The 19,172-nt window shown below is 41.9% G+C and overlaps 2 protein-coding genes and 1 long non-coding RNA gene across 7 annotated transcripts in view; 2 read left to right on the forward strand and 1 right to left on the reverse strand.

Annotated features, from left to right (window-relative positions):
* LOC142896955 (uncharacterized) overlaps positions 1–19,172 on the reverse strand; it is a 525,186-nt gene that overhangs the window by 274,121 nt on the left and 231,893 nt on the right. The window lies entirely within an intron of this gene.
* On the forward strand, positions 4,610–8,048 carry smn1 (survival of motor neuron 1, telomeric). 4 transcript variants are annotated; one of them, XM_076039073.1, is made up of 8 exons: positions 4,610–4,768; positions 5,219–5,290; positions 5,511–5,630; positions 5,696–5,902; positions 6,643–6,822; positions 7,325–7,399; positions 7,535–7,642; positions 7,809–8,048. In XM_076039073.1, exons 1-8 carry the CDS (start codon positions 4,721–4,723, stop codon positions 7,863–7,865), a joined length of 867 nt encoding a protein of 288 aa, XP_075895188.1. In that variant the 5' UTR covers positions 4,610–4,720; the 3' UTR covers positions 7,866–8,048. The 4 variants fall into 4 exon arrangements, with proteins under 4 accessions (XP_075895188.1, XP_075895189.1, XP_075895190.1 ...); XM_076039074.1 differs by having other exon boundaries at positions 5,711–5,902; XM_076039075.1 differs by lacking the exon at positions 5,219–5,290 and having other exon boundaries at positions 4,637–4,768.
* The window catches only part of rtkna (rhotekin a), a 65,899-nt gene continuing 58,823 nt past the window's right edge, over positions 12,097–19,172 (forward strand). Inside the window, exon 1 of one of the 2 annotated variants that reach the window (XM_076039071.1) lies at positions 12,097–12,728. In XM_076039071.1, coding sequence (XP_075895186.1) covers positions 12,618–12,728 — 111 coding nt within the window. In that variant the 5' untranslated portion in view covers positions 12,097–12,617. The remainder of the gene's footprint in view (positions 12,729–19,172) is intronic. The other variant, XM_076039067.1, reaches the window with a different exon arrangement.

The following is a 19,172-nucleotide window of genomic DNA, read 5'->3' on the forward strand; positions in this document are numbered from 1 at the left end:
ACAATTTTTTTGTTTTGTTTTTGTTTTTACAGCCTTCACCGTAACTTAGAATTGAGCAAAAACGAAGTGAAATGGGGACACAGCACAACAACAACTGATGCTGAACTGAACTGTGGCACTGAGAATGTTTTGGAGATAAATCAAAGATGGAATCATTTCAACGGCAAAGAAGTTAGATGAGATGGAGCTGGAAAGATGATCTGATAAACAAGCAGGGCTGCAAAGTGCGACCTAAATGTTTATCACTGCATCACTTCTCTCGGTTTGTGATAAATAGTAAAGCTATCCAGTACCAGTGGGTTTTACCACTTTCAAACACATTCCTTGACTTTACCTCTTATAAGGGAAAAAATACTTGAGCAAATGGATCCACTTTCAAAAAAAGGTAAAAACAAACTTAAAAACTAACAATCTTATGTTTACTTTTACTGACTTCTAAAAAGGTCCTTGAATGCCCTTCAAGTTGAGAAGTGAGAGTCGGCACTGTGGCTTCACTTCCAGTCAACAGGACGGACAATCCCGCTCTGCAGCTGAGGAAAGTTTGTTGAACAGCGCTCAGTACTCATTACAAAAGCTGGATTTTGAAATAAATATGCTAATACATATTCACGGCTGTCAAGGGCTCTCTTTGTCAACCCCTCATTATCATTCTACAGTCTCTCCGGACTTGAATAATGTGAAGATTGTTTTCCTCTCACGTCTAATCATTTAATTTCGGCCTTTATAACGTTTCCTTTCTCGCGCAGCCACTCCTCCCAGCTCTGCTTCTGTCGTAACCAAGCAGATTGGACCAAATCAAAACTGAAATCAAATTAAGGCCCGTTGTCAATGAGCGTGACTCCGTCGCTAACATGAAAGGAAGACCACACAGACGAGATAACGAGAAATTCAAAGTTGCTGGTCTGACATAAGAGGGAAATAACCGAGCTGGGTGGGTGTGTGCATTTCTTCAAAAAACATTAGAATCATTCCTCTCGTGGCTATTAGCAACAAAACACCATGTCTCAAAGTGCCTAACCAGACATAATGCATTGCTTTTCACAAGATTTATAAAAGGCACAATATGACAGCTCGGAGGCAAGAGAGGGTGATCTTCAACAGCTCACAAATCAACTCAGCTCAACATGCACAGTTCTGGTCCAGCAGATGTCTCTGAGTGATTGGACAGCAGTTAGGCAGCCTTCAGAAGACACAGGGTGATAATTTAGCCCTGGCCTGCAGTGACACGATAATAACGCACTCATATCCTGCTGTGATCCTCCTGATCGGCTGACAGTCAAGCACAAAAGAGCTTGAATTCATTAGCAACGGGGAGGCACTTTGGCAGTCCAGGCCAACATACAAAAAAAGGCGGTCTTATTAAATATTCACAGCCGAAAAATGTCATAAATACGCAACTTATACCGAGGACAATAAAAAAAAAAACAACCCACAAATGGGACTTTACTCTCCATCTTACGTGGCAACTTTTAAATCTAGCGCTGTAAGAGAAGAGAAATCCCCTTACTAGTAACAGATGAGTCAATAACACTGCATCAGTTTCTACCTTGACCTCATTGCTCATTACACACTTACAAAGCCAAAATGTGCTGTATCCCAGCCGTAGCCCCGAAGCAATTAGCCGCTGTAAAATATCAGGGGGCTAGTTATTCAGGCCTGTATTTCTTTTTTTTTCTTTCTTTTTTTTATTGGTTTTATGTGGGGACCAGCATGCAGAGCGAGCTGCAGCAAACACGGCCACAGTAAATCCCCTGAGCTCCTCCACAGTCAGCAAAGTAATTGGGGAGGGAGTCCCAAAGGGTCCTCACACACTGCAGAACCCTTTGCTACCGTCAAGTTGAAATGGCAACGGAGGTAGATAGGGGTGTGTGTGTGTGTGTGTGTGTGTGTGTGTGTGTGTGTGTGTGTGCGTGTGTGTGGATGTGTGTGTGCATGTGTGTGTGTGTGTGTGTGTGTACGCACACTTTCCTTAATGGAGGGGGTCGGAATACTGGGTGAATAGGGCTGCAGTCTTCCGAGACTCACCGGTTGGCCAGGAAACCATCTGGTTCGCCATGCAGTCACCTCCCCCCACAACCACGGTTCTCTTTTCTATGAAAATCTAAAATTCTGATCACAGTTTGAACACATGCCAATTTCAGCCACCACAGCCCAGGGGTAGTTAATTAAAGCAGCACAGTGTAGTTTTTCCTACCTCACAATTATCGCGTCAAAATCATTTTAATGATCCATTGACTTGGTGGGACGGGGAGAATGGAACCTGTGCTATTAGCACAGCACGCTCAGTGCCGGCCCGGTCGTCCTCTCCTCCGCCTCCTCTTTTCATTTGGGCTGTTCCTTGAAGGGTGACAACAACCAATCTAACCCTTTCCTATTAATCACTCCTCTCAGACTAACTGACCTCTTTCACTACATCCATAAGTCTCCTTTTTCTTTCTACAGAAAACTGAAAGTACAAAAGGACAAGGATAAAAATAAAAATTGAATTTGTGTGATCTTTGGGCTCTTGGGCAGGGCAGCATTAAAAAGAGGCAACGTTTTGAAAAGCAAATCAATTTTAAATCAGGTCAAAAACAGGTCAGCGTGTCACAAAATGATGATCCGCATGATCTACGACCTCGGTCTGCTCTGGGCCAAAGCACGTTCACGACGAGGTGAGAAACCATTCAGACAGAAACTTAGCCAAATGCAAAACATGGAAACTTGGACATTCTGAAAAGAAAATTGTGACAGAGACAAGACGGAACTTTTGAGCTGCTGGGATCCACCGCCACCAAACAGAAAAGACACAATATTGTTCTTAAAAAATACACCTTTAACTCCTTCAACTGTTCTCCTTGAAATATACAACGTTTTGTTTAAAAAAATAATAAATAAGGTCAAGGTGATGCAGTGGTAAATATGGTTAAATGGCAGATATGGCAATTTGCTGGCTTAAAATTAAAATATTATCTTTTCTTTCATGAAGTTGTTTTTACAGTTAAAACCCTTGATGTTCCACTGTAACTAAAATATGAGTTGATGAGATTTTCAGATCACTATATTCAGTTTTCAACACAACATAAGAAAATTTTTGTGAAATTGATAAACTAAATTTCACCAACCTCATATTAAAAAGAAAATGTCATCACAAGAGAATATGTGCTTGTGTGTGTGACAATGAAGATCTGCCAGAACAGCAAAATAACAGCACAAAGCCACTTTTATTCAAGAAAGAAAATACATTTGAAGATACATGACAACACATAATTGTATGCAGCCAAGAGGATCACGCATGCCAACTCTGGGCACTGGGACAAAGCGATCATATCCAGGGATGAAACATAAAAGAAAAAAAATCTAACCAATTACATTTGTGTTGTTACTCACATTTCGAATAATGTATCCAAACCATATTTTTTTAATTTATTATTTTGACTTCGACTTCGACTGAAATTGCATTTGACAGGAGGTGCCCTTCTGTTCACTCAAACCCTGGATTCATTTTTTCTATGGCCAAAATCTGTAGCTTGTTAAGTTGTGTGGCAACACGTTTGTTGAATCAGGCCAAATGAATGGTTGTCCCCAGTGCCAGTGTGTTTGCTTTGTCCATATGGTGAAAATGCAGTTTAGCAACATGGAAGAGAACCAGCACTGCGACAAAGACTGACCAAACACACAGCAGTTGTTTGTTTCTGGCAATTACACATGCACACGTGTGCACGTGCACACGCACACACACACACACACACACACACACACACACACACACACACACACATCGGGGTCTGTTACCTTTCTCCTTGACAGTATTGAATTGACTGGCCTTTTGTGATGTATTCTTTTCAATCTTTGGGTGCTTGACAGGAAGAAAATAAAACGTTTTTTTCCTCTCCATTTATTTCTTTGACTTATAATGATACTGTTCTTTGTCCTTGAGTCACAATCATGATTTTAATGAAATATTTGGATAGAAATATCTCTCTCTCTTGTCTTTCAAAAGATGTGGCTGCATCAGACAAACTGTAAGTAGCGAATCATTGAATTATCTTGATGACATTTTTTGACAGTTTTGACCTTGACAGAACTGTTTGAGTGTTGAAGAGAGCATTAATGTGGGGGACTGTACTAAAAGAAAATGCAACTATCTGTTAACTGATCAACCAGAATTGAACCCGAATTTTCATCTTCATGAGCATCCTTTAATAATTTTTCATATGCTAAATGGGCATGTTAAATTAAGATGGGGATAACATCCACCTTATAGAGGCTGATAACACCAATTTTTACTTGAACATTTTCGTTATTTTGTGCATAGAACACAGCTTACACACCGCTGTAGCTGCCCAGTGTGGCAGGCTAACATTAAATAGCTTGCGCCCACCCGTCATTTATATTTTCTGATGAGTAGCTTTCATCGCAAGAGGAAACGACGACAATTTTCTCCCCGGAGACCTCACAGAAGCCTCGGTCATTTTCAGTAACTGGCGATCAATAACCGGAATAACAACTGGTTATTGTTTGTCGAATACAGCTTTAACAGTGGCGTGTTCAGTAACACACAGCAATCTGGTTTCTCCGCTGCACATGCAAAGTCGGCAACTCGCTTCTGCCGTTGCTAAGCCAACCATTTCGTCGCAGCATTTAAACGTCATCCTCTCGATATACGTCACACGAGCCGACGCACGTTGTTCGTTGTAGTTGTGTAGCCAACAACAGCGGCGAAATCTCGGACCTCCACATGGCGAATGGATGTCAAGAACAGCTGTTTACACGGGGAACGGGGCAGGTGAGTTCTGACGCACCTCTTGCCACAAATGGGAACATAGTGGTGAACCCCTTTTTACCGCCGGCGGATAGTTTGAGAGGAAGAGCTAAAAAGCTAAGCTACAAACTAACGCCGAGTACAGCCGAGTTCCGTGTATGACAGGAAGATAAAATAATGCTTTCACTCAAAATATATTTTTGAGTGAAAGCATTAGAGGCCATTACGCATGACCTCTATTTCTAATGTTATTGACTTTAATTACGTCTAGCCTCCAAAATGTGAAGCTCTTTTACTTCCTGTAGCATCCCTGTCTTGAGTTGAGTTCTGGTTCAAATGCAACCCCGCAATTTAAGGAAAAAACAAACAAGACTACAATCACTAATGGTGATAACAAGTTTAAGATTATGTTAAACTCAAAATCTAAGGCTAAAAGCACAAAAAATGGCACTAAATACTGTTTCCCCTTTTTAGAGCGATGATTCGGATGTATGGGACGACACAGCTTTGATAAAGGCTTATGACAAGGCTGTGGCATCATTCAAGGTAAAAAAAAAAAAACGGACACTATTTTCACTATTTGGATCACCTGTTACTTGAACGAAAGCCGAGAAGTCACACTTTCTGTTTGTTCGTTTCGTGATGGCGAAGTGTTATTTCATTCCATCACTTCGTTACCTTAGGGATATCAAAATTTTAATACATTTCCACGAGAAAACAATATTTCTAACCTACATAAACAAATGCATGCATGTGTGTGTGTCAGAGTGCCCTTAAAGGTGACGAAGATCCACAAGCCTCCAAGAAAAACCAACCAGGGAAAAAGCGTAAGAATGGCAAAAAGAACCAGAGCAGGAAAAGAAGTAACACTCCACCTGAGAAAGAGGTTTGTAATTAGATATAAAAGTGCAGTTGAAGTATGCAAACATTGCCTCGTCCTTTAATCCATAGCTCATTGTTTTCCAGTGGAAGGTTGGGGACGCATGCAGCGCGTACTGGTCAGAGGATGGTCAACTCTATGCAGCCACCATCGTTTCCATAGACGAGGAGAGGGGGACGTGTGTAGTGGTTTTCACAGGCTACGGCAACGAGGAAGAGCAGAACCTGGAGGACTTGCTGTCCGACATTTCAGAGCCGGACGAGGCATCCAGCACCAAGGTAAAGAGGAATAATCCAGTTAAACGTGACGTGACTTTTTTTTGTTATATGTTTAAATTCGTGTGAATTGTCAAACTAGGCAGCAGACAGCAAGCAAATCAAATATTCAAATGGGTTTTCAAAATTAGTTTTCTTAAAAGTCTGCCATAAATATTGTTTATCATTTCACGCAAATATTTCAGTTGTGTGAATGGCTGACAAACTTTTAAATTTTACTTTTCACTGGGAATGAAAACCAAATTATTTTTTTTTTATTGTTAAAAAAAAATTCCTGCAGCAAATCACCACTGTATATAATTTATTCTGCAGGCAGGGTAATAATTCCTATATACATATACATATTGGTTTGCAGACAGTTCTCACAGTCTTGTGTGGCTGCAAATACGCTCCTCCAAGTTCACATTTCACCCCACAGTAATAGACACAGTGCATTGTTTATTTTCATTTGGTCTCAATGGAGGTAGTTATCATTTTAGGATATTATAGCTGGGGCATTGTTTGATAAATGCAAATGCTTTTTGTTGCAAAGTGTAATCAATCTGCAAATTAAGTTCTGCTTATTAAACCTTTCGCGTCCTCTGTGAATAAATCAAATGAATCTGGCTATGGATTCAGTTTTTTTTCCCTGTCACTGATGGAAATAAATCTAAACCTATTTCAGTTCCCAAACGTCTCATTAAAACCGCATTAAAAATGAAAACGACAAGTGCAGACTCACGCAATATGTCTTTGCAATTGAGGTTAATGAGGCAGAGTCGTCGGCAGAGGCGAGCGACGAGTCGACGGAACCCAACCGCCACAAACAGCAGCCTCACAGCAAACCACAGAAGTCCAAGGCTCACAAAGATGCTCCTCCGCCGTGGGCTCCTCCGTTCCCTGGATTTCCTCCTGGCCCTCCGCCCACACATGCCTTCAGGCAGGTAAGAACTATGAACCCGGACCATTTCTGAGCTGTGGTATTCAGAAATGAATGGCTATTGGGCACTTTTCCATGCATTATCCTATTAATTCACAGGGAGTTTTAAGGTCGATTATGAAATCCTTGGTTGAGTTGCAGCCACTCTGCGTGTTATCTAGAAAAAGACAAATAGAGTTCATTTGTGTTTCCAACGTAGACGATGCCCTTGAAATCTCTGTGACAGGCTTTGGTAGTTAAACCCAGTCAAATGGACAATGCACGTATATGTCACATGCACATAGAATGTATGTGCATTGCCTTGAGCTCTGTCTGCACATGACATGGGATATAGCAACTGAATCATCTCACAGCTATTTCAAGATTATCAGAAGTTCACCAAACAGGATTTTCTAAGATGTTCAGCTGCTAATCTGTGGCTCCAGGTGGCGCTAGAGGATATCTTTGTCTTTGACATTTAAAAAAAAAAAAAAAAAAAAAAATGTTTCTTTTATGTCCTTCCCCAGGAGAGAAGAAGGCGACCTGGTCCTCATGGGTCTGTACCTCCTCCCTGGCCTCCCATGATGCCTTTTGGCCCACCAGTGAGTTTGGAACATCTGTAGAAACAAGTCACATTGCACTCTGGAACACCAGTGTCTGATTTTTAAGAAATAGTTCTTCAATTTTTCAACTTCATGATGCAAATAATCAGACTGTGTTGTTCATATCTCTCTCAGATGATTCCTCCACCGCCACCAATGAGTCCCGACATGATGGACGATGAGGCCTTGGGCAGCGTTCTCATCTCTTGGTACATGAGTGGATATCACACAGGATTCTACTTGGTTAGTTAAACAGAACACTCAAACTAATTATGGTCTGCACATGAATGCATCGAGCCTTGATTGCAGGTTACATGTGTATGTCAGGTGTAGAGAGCGCCATATTTTCTACAAGGTTAAATGATTCATTTTTGATTAAATGATTCGTTTTTTATGCTCTCTTTTCCAGGGGTTGAAGCAAGGACGTAAAGAAGCTGCTAACTGGACCAAACAGCACGATAAATGAAGTATTAGCTACTGGGGGCTTCACCCAGAGTGGCTGCCACCCTCCCTGTTGTGCATCAAGTGTGTCTGTGCGACATAAGTACTGGTGTTAAGCACCGTAAACAGAATATTCATTAGAGTACAAGGAGACAACTTTTGTACTGTTTGTAAATAGATTGAAATAAAGGATTTCTCCGTTCATTTACTCACGCTGGCAATTTATTTGGGATTGCATTGCAGGACACACGCCTCATTTGAATTGAAAAGCTAAAGACATTTTCTTGAATTAATTATGATAAATTTTTGGGCCTGGGTCATTGTTCTGAAAACGAAATAAGACATTTAATTTTCGGCACTATATTATAATTAGAGCTCACTGGAAGCTAATCAGCACACAGGGACTGCATGGATGTAGCCAAAGCAATGAAAATACTCAAAACTAACTTGCTTCTGTGTGCTAGAAGATAAAGAAAGAATCCAGCTGGACGGTGGCGTCAACCGTAATCACCCCGAAATGGCGTCTGTCAAAGAGTCTTAATGTTTGACAACAGCCCAAATCCCCATCCAATCAAGAATTTGTGGTGAGACATGAAAATTGCCGCCCAGTCTCCATCCAGTCCCACCAGGCTCGAGCTATTCTGTCAAGACAAGTGGCCAAAAATTGCAGCCTCTTTTTGTGCGGGGCTGCTAGAAGTCCGGCCCAAAAGACCTGCCAGTCTGACAGCAGCAGCAGATGGTTCAGCCCAGTGCTGTCACGGGAGGGATTGGTTAGGGGGAAGATATTTGTGCATTTCACAAACGTCTGCGTTTCTTGTCTTCGTGTGACAAACAATCAAGATATTTTTTTGTTTCTTCTTACCATTCAAAGCGCTTTTCATCTGTTGTTGATCAAAAGGTAAACAGCGGAATGAAGTATATAGCAATTCGGGGCTGTAAAACTGCCGAATTCGTTTGGATTGAAAATGGATGCAGGACGTGACAGACTAAAATAATATGGGGTTGCAATGGCAAATGTTGTCCAGCAGAAGTCAGACTAATCTAATGTGTTCACATTTTATGCAGCGCGAATACATAATGGATTCGAGCGGACGCACCTAGAGACAGGCACCTGTTTAATTACGTCCACCGCGCACTTTTTTTTTTGTTTTTTGATTTATCCGGACGAGCAAAGATTCTGATTGCGAGTCAGAGTTGAGTCCTGCTTCTCTCCTTTCGATGCTTTCCACACAGTTAACTCAGAAAATCATTCCAGTCTATGCGTCACGCTCAGGCTCCCAGTTTTCCCCGAGGTGTTCCATTACCCACAACCCAATCTTAGATTGCATCCATCACGGTGTTTTTCGACGTACATCAGACGGATGCGCATTTCTGGACAAACTTTTGACTACAGGCAGGGTAACGCACTGGGCCTCTGCTCCAGACAAAGACTGATGATTAAAGATAGTGAGGTATTTTTTTCTCCACGTCTCTCTCGCTGCACCTCCTAAGAATGCAGCCAATTTCATCATTTTGTTGTGTGCTGAGAGTCATTATGGTGCCCAAGTAACTTTGTTTCCCATTTATACTTTCACCATGCGACCTCTATTTCAAGGTATTTTAAAATGTACAGGTTTTTTGTTTTTTGTTTTTTTTTAAAGATCAGGCCTGCAAGATAAGGGTGAAGGAGATTTAATACACCAGCAGTAGAGGCAGAGAAACGGCAACAATTACTTCATGCAGTATATATTTAGAAAACAGAAAAACATGTAATTACAGCAGGGGGAACCACAATCGCCTTAGTCTTTCTGTAGCGCCTCCGTCCTTTGAAAGGGGAGCCAAACTGATTTCCCATACTTTCTAGCCTGGTAATTTTCTGCCTGCTTACACCCACCCACTCCTCTGCTTTTGAACTGGTGGGCAAGCGATCATAATCTATTTGTGTGTGTGAGGGCGAGGGAGAGAGAAACAGGAGTTTTTTTTATCATTCCATGTAACGGCATGATTGTCTCCTTATCTCCCCCCCAACCCCAGCATGTGATCGTCCCTCATAGCCGTGGCTTTCTGAGGGAAGAGCGGCTCCTTTGTTTGCCTGCTGGTTGTGGACAACATTTTATGGCCCACTGTGGCTACGCCACCGTTCGCTGCTGCATTTGATTCTCACTGCAGCGGTGCCTTTTGTTTTCTGCTTCTTTTTTTTCCCCCTGCTTCTGCTCGCTTGTCTGGGCAAAAAAAGAAGAAGAGAAAATCATCGTGCGAAAGAAGTGACAACAACAGGGGGGGAAATGTAGTTAGTGGGATTTACAAATACAATATGCACTATAAACGAGGGGGTGATAAAAACCAGACCTATCTTTCCCCAACAGACGGGTTTAAAATCTGCCACGGCAAAAGCCTGCACATAAGCCCATTGCTTGTCTGACTCTGCAGCAGACTGAGCTGCCCAAAAGGCTTGGTGGAGCCTGGAGTTTTTTTGTAATTTTTTTTTTTTTTCTAAGGGGGTCAGACCTAGCTTGGGAAAGCACTGTCTACCCCCTACTGACCAGAGCGGCACGAGGCATGTAAACATAATCTGCATTTCACATAGACCCTTCTAGGAACGACAGACAAACAGTGAGATCACATTTCCGCATGAGATGCAGCGCCTTCAGCTGTTTACCCAAGCTGCCGACAAACATCCTGCTTTTAAATACAAGACTTGGGGGGAGATTAGAGGAAAAGGGGGCCTGCGAGAGGCCCCCTCCTCCCCCCCGCCCCCCCTTTTTCCACCGGGAGCGGAGCGTCTCATTGAAGAACTCCAGTCACAGCTGCATGTTTAGGATTGCGGCGCAAACGCCGTTAAAAGCCAACGGAGGTGCCTGAATGTTCAAGACGTGCCCAGCCAAGAGAGAATAATTGATAAAGGCTTTGTCCTGCTAAATCGGCGGATTAAGCTGGGATGTGACACTTTGATTCACGACATGCGTTGCAGCGGTGCAGCACAGGATGTAAACTACCCAACTGTCTTTTTTTATTATCACTATTATTATTTGCTTATCTGTTATGGTTTCAAGAAAACAGACATTTAACGGAATTTGCAGATGGAGAACTACAGTATCAGGGAGCTTTATCATTCAGAGACGAATGAACAACGCATCCTCACAGTCGAAGCGCGACACCTTGATCCTACAAACAGAATGCATCTGAGATAACTGCCAATCCAGGGTAAAGCAGATTTTCTTTTTTATGAAAGGAAGGAACAAATGCAATGCACTGAATTCCACACTTGCAATAGTTTGTTGTTGTTGTTTTAACTAATGCACTTGTCTGTGGTATTTGATTCCCTGCTGATTAGCTCTTTTAATGGTAAACCCCTTTTTTCGTTTTTTGATGGTGCATGAGTTGAGGCTGCACAATAAACTCGGTGTCAAGTCACAGACATGAACCTAACATCTCCAAACACAGGTTGGTTTATCAACACTGACCTCTTTAAAGGTGTAACTGAACAACTAAAGACATGGTTTCGACTTTTGTAGGTTTTAACGTCCTGCGTTCAATATGATAGCATTTTTTTCAGAATATTGCACTCGGTGCCACGGGCATTTCAGACTTTGATAGTTCACAACTTGGAGAAAGTGAGCACCAGGAAACTGTGTAATATATACACGTTTCTTACATATGGGGCAGGATTTGACCGATTCCAACATTTCCGATTAATACTTTACTGCTATACATAAGATTGATAATACATTATGCTTATAATACATAGTCTAGCCCTTATCATAAAAGACAAACTAAGTATGAGTTCTTTAAAGCAAATCATCTGGTTTGTAAACAACCATTTACTCAACCAATGCTATACCATATGTGACGGTGACGGTGGAGGAAAAAAAAATTACATTTGGATTTATTATCCACAGGATAGTGCATCTTACACTGAACATACATAAATGCAGTGCATTTTGAAACAATGCAGAACTTTTTTCATCCTATAATAATAATAATAATAATGATAATAATAATAACCATCATCATCATCATCATCATCATCATCATCATCATCATTATATGCTTCCTTTCATACACATGTTGCTAATTCAGGCCTCTGCAGACAATTATTACAGCAAGTGCTTGTCTGGCTTTTGGGAAGTTGTTTGATTAGACTTGAGAGGGATTCTCAATGGCAAGATAATTATCGCTGAAGGACAAAATGGTTGAGTTTTGTTTGTTTACATGGCACGGTGCACACAAACAATATCCCGCTGATCGACGCTGCAGCGACAGTAAATCCCAGCTGGATGCGCACAGTTGTGTGGCGCCACCAGCAGAGGTCTCCTGTTCCAGGGCCCAGCTGAGGCTCCGGGATCTCAGCTGCACCGCGTGAGGTGTCATCGTGTCACCGCACGAACGAACGCGCACGAGGGGCAGTGTTTAGGGGAAAAGTGAAAAGAAAAAGAAAGTCCGCCGAGAAGAAGGAGGAGGAGGAGGAGGAGGAGGAGGAACACTCTGTAGAACCGCTACTTGGGCTGCTTTTGGAAGTCCCTCTCGGCTGGCCCACATCAGAGGACTCGGCGGGGTTTGATTCTGGGTTTCGCCTGCAGATCTCCTGGGAGTTTCCCCTCCAGGTGGGGCCGCCTGGATCCGCGTCGCACCGGTTTTGTTTTGTTTTTGTTTTTTTCCCCACTCCTCCTCTTCTCTCCCCCAGACGATTCCCTCCGTTGCGCTCACTTTATTTCGGGCCGGGCGGACCTTCTGCGCCGCTTGCAAACACATTATTTTATTTTTTTTTAAGTAAAGTTTCCGAGGAAGCGCGGCCGATATGTTTTGCCGAAATCAAACGGCGAGAGCCACAGTGGCCCGCGGCTCTGCCCTTGAAATGGAGATACGGCGAGGGAAGTTCAGAAAGAGCGTTTTCCAGGACACATCACAGGTAGGCTTCAGATCGTCGGTCACTTTATCACAACGCTACACGCACACATCCGGAGACACTAGCTCTGGGGGTTTGTCTGTTTACAACTTTGACTGATCTCTCTCCCTCTCTCTCTCTCTCACTCTCTCTCTCTCTCTCTCTCCTCCTGCAAACTAACTTCTTTGCCACGCGTCTCCTCTCGCTCCAAAGGCATCGGAGCGCGTCCGCCTTTCGCTTTGTACTCGGTGCTCGGTGCAATTCTGTTGAGTCCACGTCCCCGAATTAAAGCGGTCATTTCCAAACTACCTTGCACTTTGCGCGGCTCGTAACCGAGCTAATAACGTGCCCGCAGAGACCCCGTGGGCATGTGTGCGGCGGGTTTAGCGTTTAATGCGTAATGTTGTGTTCCATTGTTTGTTTGTTTGTTTGTTTTTTTTGTTTTTTTTGTTTTTTTTTTTAACGTGATTACATTTGTCAGTTCTGTCAAGATTCTTGCGCTGCCCGGTGATCACATGACGTTCGTTTTTTTTTTTTTTTTTTTTTAAACGGCACTGGACATTTTAAAGCATTTATAGTTTATTATATGCCTTGTAATGTTCCCAAGAGACGTATTCACGTGGTTCTATTTTGACAGCAGATTTAATTTTGTTTCTTTATTATAATTTTTTTAACTTGGTAAACCACAAAAGGAATGGGAGGTAAGATGCCTGGGCCCTCTTCAAAACAAGAAAACAAAACTACACTTCACTTTTTCAAATTAAATCGCCTCACATTACAAGAATCTCAAGGAATGAATGAATGAACAGCATGGAAAATAAAATATATTTCTGATAACAGTATAGTGTGCCCGTGGACTCTCCAGAAATCAGATCAATTAATCCATCCTTTACTTGCACAGTTTCATCCTTTTTGAAGTTTTTGATGATGATTTTTGTGATGTCACAAAGGGCACTGCAACCTCACTTGTACATCTCCCGGGATAGCCATGTGTTGATTCTGTCCGCGTGCCTTGTTTTTGGCATCTTTCAGAAATGTAGGATGTCTAATGAAGCTTCATCAGGTTCGGCAGGAAGCTAAAACACAGAACCTTTGCGAAATAGTGGTAAACCATGAGCACTGTACCCAGGCCTTGACCTCACTAGACTCACTAGACCTTTCTGAGACCCATATGCAGTTATAGAATGAGCCACACAGGGCGCAGCCACAGTTTCCCAGGCTATAACATGAATATCATTCTCCACACCAATCAACCTGCTCATCACAAACTGCAGATACAGACAAGGACACTGAGGCTCATTTAATCACCATGGTCAGCTCTATAAAATTACAGCACGTAACGAATCACACAACACTGAGTCACATAAATTCATGCGTTTTGCTAAAACAAAATCTCATATTATGGGACTTCATGAAGGCCTGAAGTAGATTTTGTTTGTCCCGCCCACCTAATGTTAAGCCGTGATTGGTCAATTCACCACTCACTTTCAAAAACCAAGACACACCGCATGGCCTTCTTCTGAACTCATGAAGCCCACACAAATGAATAGGCCAGCCAACCGGGTCTTGATAGATTCTTACAATTCTGATTGAATAAAATGTTTTCAGGATGCTTTTATCACCAATGTGAACCTGACAAAAGGCTTATGGAGATGAGAGAAAACATGTTCAATGTATCCAATTAAATTAAATTTAATTGAAATCTAAAAATAATAATTGTTTTATTTGATATTCTCACCGTATGGTCCAGAAGATGTCCAGGCCTTCTCTGAAGGCGTAGAAGACCCTGACGGTTCATCCAATGGTAAATAAGGGGGAGAACATACTGTTTTTTTAGGAATCTGTGGAGTTTTGGGTGATAATAAATTTCACATGGCTGCGAGGCAGGGTCTGAAATGGATTTAGTCCGGGACCTTCAAATCCATATTTCATAAATCTGGAATTTTCTATCTCCTCAACTCATTAAACTCCGCTTGAGTTTCACACGCTCTCTGGACGACAGATCATTCAGAAACCATTGGCATCCCAAGTCCTCTCAGAGTTTTTGAGATGAGTTCAGACGATACATTCTTCCAGAAAGAAGTTGCAGCTGGATGGCTCAGTTTTGTCTGTGACTTGAAAGGACACCTGCATGGGAACGGACCAAATAAAATATAAAATATCCGGTGGTCTGAAGTGGAGAAGTGGGTCAGAGTCGGAGTATATACCCCCTCAGCTGTTTATGGCCGGCTTTAAGCTGGTCCTCTCCACACATGCTTCCCTTTCCCCTGTCTGCAAAGCCCCTGTGTCAACATCTGCTTTGTATCAGCCACTGTTTGTCAGGCAAGCGGAGAGCCACACCAGCAACAATCTTACCTCCCATCAATTTTCACCATCAGGCCACGTTAAGGCTGTTGTAATGGAAAGGGAGCTCTCTGCATCGCTCTCATTTGTTGCCCTTATTTCAGAGACAAACATCTACTTGTTTGAAAGGCTCGCTGTCGGCCATTCACTTTGTTTTCGCTAAATTGAAAGCAGGGGCGCATCACCAAGCTCGGGGAGGTGTTCAGAAAGGTGTTTTGATGAGCAAATAAAGAAAGATATATGTGTGGAAGTGAGTGGGTAAGAGCCGGGAGTCTTGTCTGTGAGAGGAGACTTGACGAATTTCAACGGTGCAGTAGAGCAAGCGGACAGATAGGTTATTGATCCTGTCTCTCGACTGACTTCTCTAAATATCTCTCAGTTCTTTGACTTGCCCGTGCGTGGGCAGGCATACACATTGTCAGTTCAATATGCATTAGTTGTTTATAATTCATGTCACAGGAAAACACAACTAAACCCTGGTGGGTCCGTGCACAGCTCGCTGCATTGATCCGCAGTTGGAATTTGCCCGTTCTGAAGTCTTGAGCCGTGCGAGTTCATATTTTAACACGCAAGCCGGTAAAGTCATTGCAACACAACGATGCGAAACACTTCCTGGAGCTTCAGCTTGTTTGGTCTGTACGGTTTCCCCCGGCAGAGCATGCTATAAAACAACAATGAGAATTTCAAATGAACAATAAATCCTGTTGAAGAAAAATAGAAATAATGCAGAATGTCCTTTGTTTGGTCTGGACCCAGTAAACAGAGGTGCAAATCAGTCAAAAGGTGGTGGTAGAGGCAGGGGGCAGCCTGACGCGTATCATAGGTGACAGGCATGGCTTATTGTTTTGGCCAATCCAGTATTGGTTGGTTTTTGCAACAGGTCTACCTCATGCAAAGTCCACACAACTGGATGGTGAGATTGCTAACATGAGTCTCTCCACCACAAGGCGTGTTATTCTCCATCAGCTACGGCTAAGTGGTATATAGAGACGTTCACGTCCTTGCGCAGGACACTGAAGGGGTCGCTTGTTAGTTGAAATGAGGGTTCGATGACTTCAGGGGGTTTGTTTGAAGGTGACATGGCAATCTGTACCATGCTATTTCAATCCCACCACCGGTGTGAAAGCACTCCAACCACATTGTCGTCGAGCATGGTACACTTCACCCCAGCACAGTTGGATAAGGTGAACTTCAGCATGGCGCAGTTTCTCATTCAGCACGAGCACTGCAACACCAATGAGGACATGGCCTTCGGCCAGAGCGACCACTGACTCTGCAGTAGAAGTGTCACAAGTATTCAATTTTTTTTACTTAAATAAGAGTAAGAATACTTAAAAAATGCTCTTCTAAAATTAAAAGTAGAGATTAAACTCCTTTACTAAAGTAAAAGTAAGAAAGTACAGGTTCTTTAATAGACTTAAGTAAAAAGTCAACAAAAAAAATGTGTTGGTTTTTTTTGTTGCCATAAATGAAACAATACATTCAGTGATAATTTTACAAAAAGTAAAAAAGTTGTGACATTGTCTGGACTGGACTGACAAGAGGGAAAAGCAACACTTTAACATTCAGATAAATGTATCTTATTGCTTGCATTTGAAGCAGGAGTAATAAGAATGCAACCACAGCACCATCTTGAATGTTTTTTTTTTCTTTTTTTCTCCTCAAACGACAAAACTGGAGAAAGTCGTCTTAAGACCAGACGACTACAGCACTGAAAAGGAGGTAACCATGCACTAGTATGGCTGGGTAGGTGTGAGTGTTTCTCTAAGTATCCTCTGGAAAAGTAAAAGTATTTTTCCTTATGAAGTGTAGGAGGCAGAGTGAACTCAAACAAGGTTGAAAAGGAGGCCCAGCTTCCAGCTTAAATCCACCTCTATTCTGCCCTGCACCTCCCAAACTCTACCCTGTTTAGCCTCTCGTCTGTATTGACTATTTATTAAAGTAAAGACTTCCTTCCCTCTCACAACAACAATTGCCGCTTCCTTAACTCAGTAATCTGCTCTCTGCAGGTTCTCATACAAGATTAATTTGTGTCTCTGCCTTTTGTCTTCCAATGGTAATGATCCTCTTTCAGATGCTGAGACTTTTGTCCATTATAAGACTTCCTTAATGCCATGGCGAACGAGTGTGTGGCATTTCAATGAAGCAGGCCACCTCAGAGTGAAAGCAGTCCTTTTTCATCGTGCCAGAGGGTATCGCATTTTCTGTGTGTGTGTGCGTGTGTGTGTGTTAATTGGGTGCCAGTGTTTGAGGCTTTTATGTTAATGTGGGTGTGTAAAGGTGTTTGTCTCAGTTGATGACACATTATCAGGTGTATGTAATGCACGAGTGTGATAGAGAATCTTTTTGTCTGACTGAACCCAAAGTGCAGGTTGGTTTCAAGACCTACTTGGTATGCATGTGGGCCTTTAACAGTGTGTGGTGAGTTGACAACACTTTCGGGGTGCAACAGACAACAGCTACAGAGATGACGAATAAATGATGCAGACTGGCCAACTGGATTCATCAGCCATTGTTGGCTGAGTCGTTAAGAATGTGTTCATGTGGAAGTTTCTTAGCTTCACTTTGCTGGAGGTGATAGAGGTAGCTCTGCAGTGAGCCACCTCTCATTCGGCCTTTGGTCATGCAAGATTGACCAGGGAGTGCAGGTTAAGAAAATATATCATAATAGAAGCTTTTAGACAGGACTATCCAATGGAGACTGTCACTCGTGTCTGATCAACCTTTCTCTTTCATCAGGCACTGGATGCTGCAAGTTTTTATTTAAAAAAATTATATAAAGGGCAAAATATGATCTTGTTTTACTCTCAAGCCTTACTGAAATTTAGTCACAAAATAAACCTTCTATCCATTTGACAGAAAGTGTTATGCCAGAGTGCATAACAGATGCCAATATTCTGACTGAAAAATCCCTTTTTTTGCTGTCTTAATCAACATGTTATCTAAGCAGGCTTTTTAGTCGAATTTCTTGCTTCTGAATTGGCAAAAGTTGAAATGAATGCCAAATCCTTCTCCATCATTATGAATTGACCACTCTGTAAAAAAAAAAAAAAAAAAAAAGGAAATATAGCTTTGAGGTTTAGAAAACATTAAATAAACTGGACTCTACTTTACTATTTCAGAATCTTATTTAACACAATAGTAATATTAATCAGTAACCCCAGCTAATGGTGTATTTGATCATTTGTGGATGATGCTTTTGTTTGCACTCTGTCGCGCAGGTTTTTGACTGTAGTCAGCTTCTCAGTGGCCGTCGGAGGCAATTTTAAAGGCTTGAATGGACTTTGAGCTCCACCTGTGTGCAAGAGAATGCTGGGATGTTGAGAGCATACAGAAGATCTGCTCCTGCAGAGGATTTGAACCTGTAAAGGAAAGACAACTACTAACCAGTCATACGCTTTTAAAATCAACATATTGACTGTAAAGAACACTTTTCTTTTGCTTCTCAAATTATAAAAACTGCTTTCAAAAGCAAAGGCAGGCAAGCGGTCATGTATCAAATGTATGGTGGCCTTCACTCAATGCACACCGTTCTTTGGAGATTCTTATTTATTAAGCTCTTCTCTGCAGATTTTTTTTCCTAATTATTATTTTTTGATGTTTGTTGCTTCAATGAACTAAATACCCTGTATTTCTGTGAGGTTTGAGAGGTTATGGAAAAAGAAGAGCATTTGGTTCTGCTGCCCCCTCTGCATTGAAAACTTTTATGAAGGACCTCTATCTTTTGAGATTTTTGGAAGACCATCGGACTGTGTCAGCCTTTTTGAACTGTTATCTATGTATTGTAAAAGTTTTGATAACCGCCTTAACTTACTTGTGACTCAATTTGCACAGTTTTTCTTATTAAATTACTGAAAGGGACCTCGATCTCGATATAGAAGTTGAAACAAGGAAATGCATAAATGATGACAAAATAAAGTTTAGACATACAATATAGAAATAGCAGGGATGAAAAGCTTATCCTCCATAGCTGCGATTCCCTCTGGTCCTAAAATAGGTTTACCATTCTGGACATATTGCTGAAAAATTCTGATGGAACCAACCCTGGCCTATATCTGACAGTCATTGTGTTATTTATGTCTGAAACTGAACTGAGACAGAAGAAGAATGACAAACTTTCCAACA

This window comes from Nelusetta ayraudi, unplaced genomic scaffold (assembly GCF_046127955.1).
Source record: "Nelusetta ayraudi isolate G7.1 ecotype Tasmania unplaced genomic scaffold, CSIRO-AGI_Nayr_v1 ptg000058l, whole genome shotgun sequence".
NCBI classification, from domain to species: Eukaryota; Metazoa; Chordata; class Actinopteri; order Tetraodontiformes; family Monacanthidae; genus Nelusetta; species Nelusetta ayraudi.